The 14,676-nt window shown below is 40.2% G+C and overlaps 1 protein-coding gene across 8 annotated transcripts in view; it reads right to left on the bottom strand.

Moving 5' to 3' along the window:
• Raf1 (Raf-1 proto-oncogene, serine/threonine kinase) overlaps window positions 1-14,676 on the bottom strand; it is a 60,656-nt gene that overhangs the window by 17,730 nt on the left and 28,250 nt on the right. For 6 of the 8 annotated variants that reach the window (NM_012639.2, XM_008763217.2, XM_063285558.1 and 3 more), the window contains 1 exon segment: window positions 5,579-5,811. In NM_012639.2, coding sequence (NP_036771.1) covers window positions 5,579-5,785 — 207 coding nt within the window. In that variant the 5' untranslated portion in view covers window positions 5,786-5,811. 8 annotated transcript variants of the gene reach the window in all.

A 14,676-nucleotide genomic window follows, 5' to 3' on the forward strand; every position in this document is an offset into this window, starting at 1 on the left:
CACACCCACAGGTAAAATGGTATAGACTTATTTCATACTGTTTGCAATAGTGAACGGACAAGGAAAAACACCTCAACATCCAGAATTAAGTACAGGCGAATGCACACAGACCTGACTCAGCACTGGCAACAATATGCGCCTCCTGCACTACCCTGCATTACTATCTGAGGGGACAGTAGTCTGTGGCATGGTAACTGGAGAAAGTATTTCTATTAGAGTAATACAGAGTAAGGGTATTCTTAAAGTGGGGAAACCAATATGTGTTTATGCATATTGTGTGGTTTAGAAAGATGTATGCCTTGCTATTAACATTAGAGTTCTGGAAAGGTACTTTTTGCCAAGCCTGACAACTGAAATTCAATCCCTGAGACCAATATATCATGAAAGCAGACACTAACAGCAGAAGTTATCCATTCTCTGATCACCACAAACGTTACTGTGGAGCACAAATACACACAGGCGCACGCGCACGCACATGTACAGGTACACGTACACACACACACAAAAATATGTTTTTAAAAATAATTTTAAGTTGTATGGTGGGGAAGGGGGGGATACACTCTAGTTATCTGGACTTGTAAGTGTATATAAGCAAGTCCAACAGAAAGTAAAACAAACATGAGATAAGGCTTTATAATAAAATCTTACCTACTTTCAACAAAATGGAGAGATGATCTTCCTAACAAATTTCAAAGTAGTAAGGGTGAATGGGAAACAGATGAGCAAAGTTCCTGCTTGACTTTAGTGGCAGACACCAATGTATACCAGACAGCCTAGGCAGTAGGTGCCCCATGCAGTGTCCTAATCTAGGCTTCAAAAACTAGGTGGCTGCTTGGAAGCACAATGCAAAGTGTCTGTACCCACAGTGTTGAAATACTGGATAAAATATTAAAGAGTCGATATTTTTCCAAAATATCAAAGCCTAGGAAATTAATTAAAAGAGAAAAAACAGAAAGAGTCGCCAGAACCATCAAGGACAGCAGGATAATTTGAAGTGACTATGAACTGCCTGCACAGAACCCTGTGGCTGACTGTAGAGCTCTGCAGAACCAATCTCTGCCCTTTTCTCTCCTCCTTTCTAGCTGGGTTAAGACAGAGATGAGTCTTAAGAAGCAAGGCAGAGCTGTCTAACAACGTCAAAGAGACCACACCACCTGGATCCAAAGTGGAGACAAAGCTAGTAGGAAGAGCAAGAGTGAGTCCAAGGAATGACAGCGCATCTGTTTTCACATAGCCTGATTTTGATGTCACTGACTACTAACAGGGACTTAGCTGGCCAGTCACCAATCGCTAGGTCAGTAAGGGAGAACTACAGCATAATTTGAGAGTGTAGGACACACAATTTAGGGGTGACAGAGGTCAGAAAGTTCTCCTAAAGGATCAATTACATCAGAGGAAAGAAAAAGGGTTTCTAAGCAGCTCTGAAATCTCCTCCTTTGCTGTGAATGAGGCCATCTGACTCTTCAGATTAATAAACCTTCCTTATCACAGGAATACTAAGGGAAAGAACTGGGGAACTAGCGGGGGCAGAAGTCACCCATACTTGTAAATCATGTTGCCTATTTAAACAATTAACATTCTTTAAGTTTCTTAAAGCTGCATGGTCCCTTGCATCTATTCCCAACATCTTGAGTCTGAAACAAATGGCTGCTTTGAATTTAAGTCCATGTGCTAGACTACAGAGTTAGGTTCTGTCTAAAGAAAAAAGTTCCTTGGACATACCAAACTAGTTCAGACAAACCTTACCTAGGATTTGTATCAAAACAAATGAAAAGGTGTGGGTGGAAACAGACAGAAAGAACTGTTATGATCAGCCAAGGGTAATCCAGGTGATGAACATACCAGAACTGTTACTGTAATCTCTTTACTTTCACAGGTATTTACCCTTTAACACCTTCCTAGTGTCCAGCAAAACGAGACAGACAATGCCTGCACTAGAGAGCTGAGCTATAAAGACATGAGAAGAGAAAACAGCAAAGTTCTAAACTCACACACTGACACCTATACTGGCACCTATACTGCAGGCAACAGCTTTCAAAACTGTAAAGTTTGGTATGTAGTTATTTTACTGTTTCCATTAGAAGTCACAGGTTCTGAGAGCTAGACAGATCTTGATTCTCTGCTCCACTGATGTCCCCAGATGTAGACAGCATGGGAAGCAGCAGACGAGGGCTTTTCGAAAGAGACTCCTTAGCCTTCTGTGTACCGACACATCCAAGGAGTCTGCGTCCATAACTTTGGAATACAGCCCAGGAACCTGTCCTGCCAGGTGGCTGGTTGTAAGGGCAGCAGTCTCAGCTCTAGTAACTCACTTGTCCAGTAACAATGAGAAGCAGCTACCAGAGAGATGTGTATGTTTAGAAATCAGAAAAACCCTGGGTTCGGTCCCCAGCTCCGAAAAAAAAAGAAAAAAAAAAAAAAAGAAATCAGAAACATTAAAAGACTATTATTCTTCTAAAGGTAATTATTCTTCTAAATTTGTTTCCATTAGACATATCCTCAGTCTGTTTCTCCTACTCCCATGATGCACACTATGATCAGTTCAAGAGCTATAAAAAGAGAAATCCCGTGAAGCCACTCTAGGACAGGGGAAAGAGTGCTGACTGCCTGAGGGCACTTTCCACCACTGGTTTTCCCAGAGAAGGGTGCTCCATCTTTTGCCAAAGAAATAGAAGAAACTAACATCTGCTTTGTGCTTCCCATACGCTTCAGGAGATATCAATCCCAACTACCTGCTATGTCCCAACAAAGGTGTCAAGGATTACACAGATGAATAAAACACTCAGAAATACTATTAGCAGCCACTACTGTTGGCTTCTCTTTTCGTTGTTAGAGGGGTTTTACTATTTCTAACTATGTTGGGGGGGGGGGGGATGTACATAAACGCAGGTGCACTGTAACAGAGACTACAGATGTAAGTCCCCTGGAGCAGGAGGGTGTGGGCTGCTTAACTAGGGTGCTGCTAGTTGAACTCTGGGACCCTCTTAACTGTACAGCCATTTCTGCAGCCTCAATGGCTGTTAGTTTTTAACATCATCTACAAATGGACCCAAATAAGTATTAAATCTGGTTCTAAATCACAGTGTTCAGCAACATGAAGAATAACTCCATTATTTATGACATGCTGAATTATTTTGTCATGTGATGCACCTTCGAATAAAATCCATTCTCACCTTGAAATAGCCCTTTTTACTCTTTTAGTATTAAAATGACCTTTCTTGTATGAAGCAATACTAACAAGTGAAGATTTTCATTTTTACCCATGGAGAAATAAGCTTTAAATAAGCCGATCTGAAATCAGTGCAGGTTGGTAGAAACAGGACATGTAGCATTAGGAGAGCTGACACATTTAAAAGAATAGTTATGAGCTCACAGCCATAACTAGCCACCGTAAGCCCTAAAGGAAGGTATTAGATTGGAATATTGTACTACAGAAGTACAACAAGGGGGAGACAAAGGACATCTTCAGTCAAGAAGAACAAAGGCCAGGTTCCCAGGTTCTTACATGCTTAGGGGAAGCGGGAGGTTCCATGTGACCTAGCCAACATGGTCCTGACTTGGAAGAATTGCGCTAGACAACCTACAACTCAAAGTTCTGGATCCAGGGAAGGGAGCACAGCTAGAAGGTGTATGATCTAATGTCGGCACTACAGATTTATTTCTGAAACACCTGCTCTGTGAATCTGAACTCCAGAGTGGAAAAGTAAATAGAGAGATAGAGTCTTGTACTCAGTCTGAAAGAAACACCAGCCAGCACTTCTAACTGACACAAACACTGTGTCCCTATCTTAAGGTAGCTGCTCAGAAACCTTCTTTAAAAAAACAAAAAACAAAAAAGAAAGAATTAACTTATTTTGAATCTCAAATTAAGCTGCCTATGAACCCTGAAAACACTCGGTAGCCCAGATAAGCCTCAAACTTAAGACCATTCATGCTGAGCACCAACACAGCAGCTCACAACCATCTCTAACTTCAGATCTAGAGAATCCAATGTCCTCTTCTGGCTTCTATGGGCACTGCATACCCATGGCACTGACAAACACTCAGGTACAAATCACACACACAAAATAAATAATGATGAAGGGATTAACTAGAAAGACCAGAGGGAACTGTTAGAAGAAAACCAAAAAAAGCTCTGGCTGGCCTTGCAGTCTCAGAGCCAAAAGGAACAAACAGATGTCAGACACTGTGCTCCACAGACCATGGAGTGGGAGGGCAAGGATGGACAAGTTCTCAGTTTAGGTTTAAACAAGACCTGACAAACAAAAACCAATAGAACTTCACTCTTCTGTTTTAGCCAAACAGGTTTTTTGCTTTTAAAGTTCAGAACAGTAAAGGGTTTTTTGAACAATGGGTCTTTAGAAAATAATGGGTTTCACGTCAGGAAATCCTGTTGACAATATCTGGTTCCAACATGAACCTGTCACCGATTCCATGGAGAAAATGCAGAAATATTTTGTGCCCTGAGAAGAGACAAGGCAGGAGTTTCTTCTTAAGCAACCTAAAAGTCTGTCTTGGGCCTATGAAATAACAAAATAACCTTTTCCAAGGAGATGGAGAGATGGCCTAATAGTTAAAAGCACTGGCTTTTCTTCCAGAGCAGCCACACTCAGTTCCCAGCACCACGTGGTAGCTCCTGTCAGTAACCCAAGTTCCAGGTAATCCAATGTCCTCTTCTGGCCGCTATGGGCACACAGACATACGTGGCAGCAAACACCCATTCACATAAAACAAAGACTACATTTTTTTTTCAAAATTAAAAATCTAGACCTTTTTCCTAAAGTGAAATAACCCAGAAAATTTTACTTTCATCATATTTAATTGCAATCTCAAAAATTAAGTCAATACTTTGCATTCTTTTTTTTCCTTCTTTAATTATTTTAATTAGCTTAGAAACTAAAAGAAAAAAATCTTCTCAAAGAAATGGCTAAGAACTGGCAAGATGGCTCTGGACCGAGGCAGCTGCTGCCAAGCTTGACAGTCTGAGTTCAATCCCCAAAACCCATGTGGTAATAAACGAGAAGAATCTCCTCACACAAGTTGTTTGCTCACTTCTATGTCATGCAAGCACCACAAACACATGAACACACATAAAACTAATAAATATAAATGTTTAAAATGTTTCAAAAGAAAAAAGTATCAGAAATATCCTCTCCTCCTCCCCAAAAAATAAGGATGCAGAAAAAAAGCCTTTGTGGGCAATGTTAGAACACAATAGGGAGTGCGAGCAGAACAGTGATTTTTTTCATAAAATAAATCTGAAGGGCTGGAGAGATGCTCAGTAGTTAAGAGCACTGACTGCTCTTCTAGAGCTCCTGAGTTTGAGTTCCAGCAACCACATGGTGGCTCACAACCATCTGTAATGGGATTTGATCCTCTCTTCTGCATGAAGACAGAACACTTATATAGAGAGAGATAAAACAAATAGGTCTTCTTAAAAATAAAAATAAATCTCACTTGGGGGAGAAAAAAAACAATTAAGAGACCCCAAGTGACAAGAAGATGCTCCCATATATAAACTGGACAGCAGAGCACAGTCTCCAAGAGCAGGAGAACGACATTTTCTAGGGTCACATACCACAGTCCTTTGCTTATTCGGCAAGAAAACCCGGATAGTATTGCTTGTCTTAGAAGAATCCGTGAGTTTGCCATCATCAGAGGCCCGACGCTGATAGCCAAACTGCTGAACAATTGTAGGGGAGATGCAACTGGAGCCATCAAACACAGCATCTTTGAGTCCGAAACCATTGCTGATCGTCTTCCAAGCTCCCTGTATGTGCTCCATTGATGCAATTTCAACAATACTTATACCTGAAAGACAAATAATTATAATTCTAGAGAAAAAGTACTTAACCCAAGAACACAATATAGAAAGTTGTAAAAACAGTGATATACAGCTTTTTGTAATCTGAGAGCAAGTTAGTCAGGAAAGAAATATAGTGGTGTATTTCCATAAAATGAAAGAAAAAGAGACCAAAATTCAAAGCTAACCTAGAGCATAAGCCAAGATCGCCTGGCTTCTAGTCCGTATTTTTCATATATATTTATTTTCTTTGATTACAATGTATGAATAAATTGGGTCATCACCTCTGTCCATGAGCAATATATTTTAAACTCTGAGAATTATGCACTGGGGAGTAGGGAGTCCTGCCTCCAAGAGAAAAGCAGAAAACTTAATTCCCAGGATGCACTGTAGATACCATATGTGTATATTTTTATGGATAAGCTTTCTCATTTAATTTGTATAAGAACTTCAGCTTTTAAATCTTCATTTTACTTTCTCTTTAAACCAGAGAAATCACCCTAGCTGTCCCAAAACTCCCAGATTCCATATCTATTTACAAAGTCCATGAATTTTCCACTGTAACATTCAGCATTCGGTTTGGGTGCAGAACCAAAGAAGAAAACCGGTCATTTAACCCATCACAATCTGATGTTTTAACCACGTAACATGCCTCAGGCATAAGGACTAGGAATGCCCAGACACTTGCAGGTCAGCAAGCAGGCAAAGTAAATGGTTCTCCTCCTCTAGAAAACTATAAGGTTAGCAGAGAATCCTCCTTCAAGCCTTCTGTCGGACACTTTTGTCTATCTAGCAAGAGCTAGAATTCACCAGGAGCCTCTATTGTGAGGCAGAATACAGAGCATGCATGTACACATACATATATGCATGCATGCACACATAGCACATATAGAAATTTACATATATACATATGACCCATTCCTATTATCCACCTTGATATGTACAGTTAGATACTAATAGAAGTGATGTCCCATCTAGAGCAGAGAGAATTCTTACAACATACTCTGAGTGTCCAGGCTAAGATGCACACTTGGGCAGCTCTAACTCCACAGCTCTCACTGTCTCACATACAGTCCTGACACACAAATCACTTAGTCGGGGATGAGATGGCTAGAATTAAAGAAAATGTAACTTATACCTCATTTTCAACCAGAACTTTCTCCCTGACTTCCCACTATGTGCTAAATTTTCAGCCCACGAAAAGAAACTGGGGACTAACTGCAACCAGACTCCTGTGCCACATCTGTGGGTCCACAGCCATCGACTCCAACAATTGAAAACAAAAGATTGTGTGTGTGTGTGTGTGTCTACACTGAACATATGCAGACTTCTTTTTCGTCACTGTGTGACTATCTGCACAACATTTACACTAGATTAGCAATCCTGAGTTCTCTGGGACTTACATCAGAGACACATGCAGGGCCCATGCAAATACTATTCATTAGGGACCTGAACAAATGCAGACTGTGCATCATGTGACCCCCTTGCTTAAAACTCAGAATAAACTCTGAACCCCTTAACCAGGCCTCTAAAACTGCTTTCAGAACATGCCAGTCATACTGGTAACAGTAACGGTTTAATCCCAACACTTGGAAGGCAGACACAGGTGGATCTCTGTGTGAGGTCATTCTGGTCAAAACACCCAGTTCCTAGATAGTCAGAGCTTACAAAGTGGAACCTTGTTTTTAAAAGAAGGCAAACAAACCCACCAGAACATACCAGTATTCATACCTGAGAATTTCTTATTCCCTTCACCCAAAAGAATGAAAATCCCACAAACAGTCAAGATGGCCTTTCCACTACCTGTCTCCACCAAGACAGCCTTTTAAAGAGTCCTTACCTGACACTCCAGCCAAAACAGTCTATCTCCTCCCCTCAACAAACAAACCTGATTAATTCTCAGTGCGACATTTATTACTACAAAGACTGTTTATAAATGTCAAAAACAAAAAATAAATAAATTTAAAAATAAACACATACATACATACATACACACATACATAAATGTCTGCTTTGTGGGCAGAGCTCACTGGTATATTCTTAGTACTTGGACCAGTACCTGCAACACAAAGGCACCTAACTTAAAGCTTTATGTAATTCTGTGAGTTTTCAGGCATTCCACTGCTGTAATACACTAAATTTTAATTCTTTACACAGTAACTGTTAGTTATTATATGACCTTACTTATCATTGTGACTTGATTTTAAAGTGGAAGAAGTCATGATAACTATAATTTCTATGATCATTTTAAATCAACCAAAGTGAGCTATCAACTGAAATTAAAAAACTAACCAAAATCAAGCATGGTAATCCCTTTAATCCCAGCACAAGGAGGCAGAGGCAGGCAGACCTCTGTTAAGTAGGCCAGCTAGCTAATCTACATAGGACAGCCAGGGCCCTGTACAGAGACCCTGTCTCCAAAAAAAAAAGAAGACGGAAAAAGAAAAGAGGAGGAGGAGTGGGAGGAGCAGGAGGAAAGAAAAAGGAAAAACTAAACAGCAGTGGTTCTAAGTCTATAACATTAAATATTAAAATGTATTAAGAAAACTGCTAGAAGATGCAACATAAAATTATAATTACAAGCAGGTTCCATTAAAAAAAAAACCACACAGAAATATTGGGCAGAAGAGATGGTTCAGAGGTTAAGAGTAAGTACTGCTGACGTAGAGGACCCGGTGCCGACAAGTACATAAGTAGTCTGCTGACATCTAAGGAAAGGATTACTAGATCATTAAAACTATATACAGCTCTTCCCTTTGTTGGCCATTGCTGGAGTTTAATTCTTTGTGACTCTGACCAAAGCAAGAACCACAGAAGGCTTTGACTGCAGCTTCTCACACTCAGAAGAACATAATGACTTTTCCTTTTTCCAAAGAGCAGAGACAGAGGCCTAGCATTAGACATATACCCACCCTAAAAGATGATGACATTTAGGTTGTCCAAGGGCACTACAGAACTCAGCAGAAGTAATTCAGATTTACAGTATAAAATGACGCCATCTACTCTGTACATGTGCAGTGGGAAAAGACTGTGGTACACTGCTATGTGGGCAGTCATCCCAGAAAAGTGATTAGCGCAGGCTAAAGTTGGACAAAGGCTCAAGGGGGTTTGGGGGAGCGTGGAACAGAAAGACAAAAGCCTAGGGAAAAAAAGGAAAAACACAAAGAACAGACAAACGAGATGTAGGAACAGAGTTATCTTGTATACAATTCTCGCTAAAAACTGGGTGAATAAAAAGTTATACTGTCTTTTTTTTTTTTTACATTTTAAAATTAGATTTTGGATGATTTTTATGTCAAGGCATTTCCGTTTGTTTAACTGACCAGTCAATAGATATCCACTTTTTGTCATCGCCTTCTGGGGTTGGGAGTAGATAAAGAAAGCATGGGATGTGCTACTGCTTCACCTCTCTTGGAAATAACAAATACTTCTCAAATGTACAAAGGATAAAGACACAGACTGATAAAAGTAACCAACACTAGCGGGTGTAACTTTTCTTTCTTTCCTTCCACCCACACAGCACACTCTAGATTGGAAAGCACTCTACCACCAAGCCACATCCCCAGTTTTGTAACATGCCTAACAGTCTCATTATTAGGTCTACTCTATAATATTAATGAAAAGTTTTAGACTACTTATGTTTTATATGCCTTTGAAAAACAGAACTGGAGAGACGGCTCAGCAAAGAAAGAGAGACAGAGACAGAGAGAGACAGACCACACCAGGTCAGGTGGTAGGTGGTACAGGTCTGTATATGCCTAGCACTTCAGACACAAAGCAGGAATATGGAGAGTTCAAGTCCAGCCTGATCTACATAGCAAGACCCTGACTCAAAACAAAAGACTCAGGCCATGGGAGGAGGCACATAGGGCTCTGATTGTAGACCAGCATGAACTGTAAAGACAGATCAGATGCTATTTCAACAGGCCCAACACTTGAGCCTAACATATGACTCAACGTCTGACTACAAAACCTGGCAGCTTCCTTCCCAGCTCAGCAACCAGACTCAGAGAGCTCCCCATCACACCATGATGCTCAGCAAAGCTCACTTGTGCTCTAAGACAATACTCAGTTCTTAATCCTGTCCTGTTAACTAAGTAGATTAGCAGAGAACTTCTAATATGAAGGACAGAGACCAAACCACATAGATGGGGACCTGAATTATATATCAGACTAAGATACATAGAATCATCATTTATTTTTTTATTTTTATAATAACAAGAAAACAAGACTCCAGAAGTTTTAGCCAAAGGATCAGGAATGGCTTCAAATCTCAACATCGGAAGAAATGTCTGATACAGTATGAAAGAAAACTATAAAGAAAGGTAAAAGAGAGAGCTTTTTCTAACATTCATGATTCATGAGCTTTACTGTCCATGGTCTCTTTCTGAAGGGCCTCATTATTCACATAAGTCAAGAAAGAAAATAACCTAAGACACAGGAAGCAATAGGACACTGAATATAGAATGAAGCAAAGGAAATTCCCAGCAGGCTAGGGGAGGGAATTCCTGGATGACATACATGTGCCAAACATAGGAGCCCTTAATGACCTAAGTCGAGAAACATCAAACTACCACTAGCAATATTTATATACACCAAAGGGGTTTTTTTTTTTTTTCCCTCGTTTTCTAAGGAAAAAAGAGAAAACAGCAGATAACCCACATTTTAAGTTTCCATGCATCTATGGTCCTGCTGACAACACAGCTCACCTCAAAAGAAATGAGAGAGAATTTATTCTGAGCCAAAAATGAGTGGCAGCAGTCCAGGAACAAGGACTTATGTGGCCTCAAATGATATGCTTCACCACAGAAGTGACTGACTGCAGGAGAAAGAAGTCATATGTCAGAGCACTTACTGAGTTCACTGAGGGACACAGCAAGGGGACGCAAGAGGAGTGGGCAGCTCTACTACAGGCTCCAGATCCACCCAAGCCACATCTATTCTGGGGATGGGTGGAACCTAAAGGTCTGTTCAGAGGACAGTTCAGAGATTTTACTTGATATCAACCAGACTCTTTGGTCAAATATATGCTTGGACAATCAATGACTATTAAGAGGACTAAAAGTAGCCCAAGATAATTCACTCAGGACATTCTAACTCTCCACAATTAAAGAAGTTCTAATTCAGCCTTCTAGAATCTTCTACACAGGTATGTTTTTTTTTGTTTTACTTTTGTTTTCTGGGAACTTAGCCCCTTAAGCTTATTATCTTCCCCATGGAGGAAGCAGTAAGGCCTGTGCTGGGTTCTGAGAACTTCCTGGTGGCTGAACATGAGTGACATAATCCAACAGGGCAGCACTTCACAAAACACAGGACACACATCCCTCCTGGATGACTTTAAGGAATATGGGGCATGGCACTGACTACTACCAATGACCCTAAGAAGGGCTTGAGGGGGAGAAAGCCTCAGCTGGTGCTAGGACTTGGTTTGCATTTCTTTAATACTTTCTAATTTCTTTCCAGCTCAAAACCCTGAAGAAACCAGATAGCTAATTAAAGTAACACTGCTAACTTTCTTTTACCAAAACAGTACGGAAAGTGTAGTATTATATGCAACTCTCTTAGCAGGTCTGCTCAATTTCCACATTCTTACAAGTACTTAAGGGCTAGAGAGATGGCTCAGTAGTTAAGAGCACTGACTGTTCTTCCAGAGGTCCTGAGTTCAATTCTCAGCAACCACATGGTGGCTCACAAACATCTGTAATGGGATTCTGGTGTGTCTGAAGACAGTGACAATGTACTCATACATACAATAAATAAATCTTAAAGAAAAAAAAAGTACTTATAACATTACTGTCCCTTGATTTGTGGTAAAATAAATAAATAAATATAAATAGCGAAACAGGGCCATTGGAGTGAATAAAAACATTTGTCATTCAAGCCTGAGTGCAATATCCAGGAACCACAATGGATAGTGACACATAACTCTTATAAGTTGTCCTCTGACCTCCACATTTGAACCATAGCAAGCACATATGCAATTACATATCATACACACAAAACAATCACAAATAAATAAAAATGTAAGAAAAGAGTGAGGGCCAATAAGATGCTCAGTGTGTAAAAGGCTTGACATTAAGCCTGCCCTGAGTTTGATTACCTCGACTCACAAGGTTAACAATAAGAACCAGCATCAAGCTGCCCTCCGACCTCCACATGTGCCCCGTGGCACAAATACACACACTCACATACACACAAACTCACACAAAATGAAGGAATACATAAACATAAAAATTAAATTTTAAAAGCTGCCGTTGGGTGCAGTGCAGTATATTTTAAGTACAGCAGTTCACTGCTGTTAGGTGAGAAAGGCAAAGGCTAAAGTTAACAGAACACTATGCTAGTTGAAATGGTGTCCTTTACATAAAATGACCTTGTACTTAACAGATCCTAGAGCGCAAGGAGGCTAAAAGATGGCACTGGAGCCCCTGGAACTGGAGTTACAGATACTGAATTGTGAGCCGCCACGTGAGGACTGGGACCATACCCCAGTCTTCTTCAAGACCACAGAGCTCTGAAGCTCTTAACTTCTGAGCCATAACTTTTTTTTTTTTTTTTTTGGTTCTTTTTTTCGGAGCTGGGGACCGAACCCAGGGCCTTGCACTTCCTAGGCAAGCGCTCTACCACCCACAGACTTTTAAACAAAACTAAACACCGTAAAATTCTAGACCAGTTCTAAAGCCTGTCTGTTCACTTCCTCTCTCCTGCACCTCCAGGTCTCTTGCTAAACAAAGCACCTAGCAGTGCCTGTCCTCTGTCATCTCTCCTGCTTCAAAGCAGACATCAAGGGTCATTTCATAAGCTTCGTGGCTTCTCCAGCCCTTTTTGTTTTTCAGACAGGGAGCCTCACAGTATAGCCCAGCCTAGCCTCAAATTGGAGCTTTTCTAGCCTTCACCTCTTGAGTTCAGGGATCACACAAGTGTACCACACAGCTGACTGTTCACAGCCAGTCTGCAGAGTTCTCTTTCAGTAAAGTGCGATACACAACCTACACTCCTCTTTAAAGAAACAACAGTTATCTCCCTCACATTCTAACCCCAATCTTGACAAATTACTGCAAGGATCCAAGCCGGAACTTGATCTGAAACGGAGTCACTGAGCATGAGGTTCTTAAAACTGAAAACAGACAAACTCATGAGCATGTTGGGCCATGCATATCAATACACAGGTCACTGTTAAAGAGGCAGTAATCTCCACATTCATCTAGGGGTTTCAACCAATCCTTTCTACACTCATTTATGGTTTTTAATCCTGTGATAAAATATCATGAACAAAAACAGCTTGGGGAGAAAGGGTGTATTTCATCTTACCGCCTGTATTCCATCATCCAGGGAAGTCAGGGCAGCAACAAAAGCTGAGGCCATAAAGAGTGCTCTTTGCTGGCTTGCTCCCCCTGGCTTGCTTTCTTACACCCCCCAGGACCACCCACAGTGGACTGGGCTTTCCCATAATCAATCACTAATTAAGAAAATGCTCCACAGGCTAGGATACAGACCAATGCTATGGAGGCATTTTCAACTGTGGCCCCCTTTTCTCAGATTACTCTAGCTTGTGTCAAGGTGACAAAAATTTTTAAAAAATATATAAAAGTTACAAAATTAAAAATCAAATAATCAGGGCTGGAGAGATAGCTCAGTGGTTAAGAGCACTGACTGTTCTTCCTAGAGGTCCTGAGTTCAAATCCCAGCAACCACATGGTGGCTCACAACCATCTGTAATGAGATCTGATGCCCTCTTCTGGTGTCTGACGACAGCTACAGTGTACTTATACATATTAAATAAATAAATCTTTAAAAAAAAAATCAAATAACCAGAATACTGTAATGTAAATTTTTTGTAGAAAATGACAGGCTGATCCTAAATTTCAGATGGAAACACAAATGACACAGAGAAGCCAAAACAATCTCATTTTTGGTTTGGGTTTTGTTGTTGTCAGGATCTAGACTATAGAATAGACTGGAACTTTCAGTTTACCACAAGTTAACCTTGAACACACCTCTTTTCTGGCCTGAGAGCATGCGTATTTCATGTAGTGCACAGAAATACACACACATACTCATAAAATAATAAATCTTTAAAAGTGATTAACTTTAAAAAAATTATATCATTTATCTTTAGTTTTATTTATTTATTTATTTATTTAAATATATGGGTATTTTGTCTGAATGCATGTCTGTACATCATGTGCATGCCTGGTGCCTACAGAAGCCAGAAGAGGACATCGGATCTCCTGGAACTGGAGTTCCAGGTGGTTGTAAGTCTCCCAGTGTGAGTGCTGGGAACCAGGTCCTCTAGGAGAGCATCCAGTGTCCTTAACTGTGAGCCCTCTATAGCCTCACTATAGGTCTCACTATGTAACCCTGGCTGGTCTGGAACTTGCTATGTAGGAGACCAGGCTGGCTGCCTGCCTCTGCCTGACAAGTACTGGGATTAAGGACACACACCACTATACACAGAAAACTTTATTATACATATATTTTGCCATAATTTATTTTATTACAGTTAATTGAATCTATTGTGTCATTTTAAAAAAGCATGCTGATCACTAAAAGTGGAACATTACTAAAGGTACTAAATCTGAAGTTCCTGGGATAGTCACACAACTTCATTATCTTAGTGGCTTCTTCATTGTGACAGCAAGGATGGGTAACACTGTATCAACTTCTACTCACAGCATGAAGTCTCAAGTAATCTCAAAACATCAATTTAAACAAAAAAATCCTATTCTCAATGTACAAAATAAAATCTAATAAAATTATCCTTTTACCTTTCAAAAAAGTCTGTCCAGAATAATTTTTAATCAACTAAAACTATAGGACTTCCAAGTAATTTTAAAAATTTTTTATCATTTTATTTTGTATATGGAGGGCAG

This window comes from Rattus norvegicus, chromosome 4, assembly GCF_036323735.1.
Source record: "Rattus norvegicus strain BN/NHsdMcwi chromosome 4, GRCr8, whole genome shotgun sequence".
Taxonomy (NCBI): domain Eukaryota; kingdom Metazoa; phylum Chordata; class Mammalia; order Rodentia; family Muridae; genus Rattus; species Rattus norvegicus.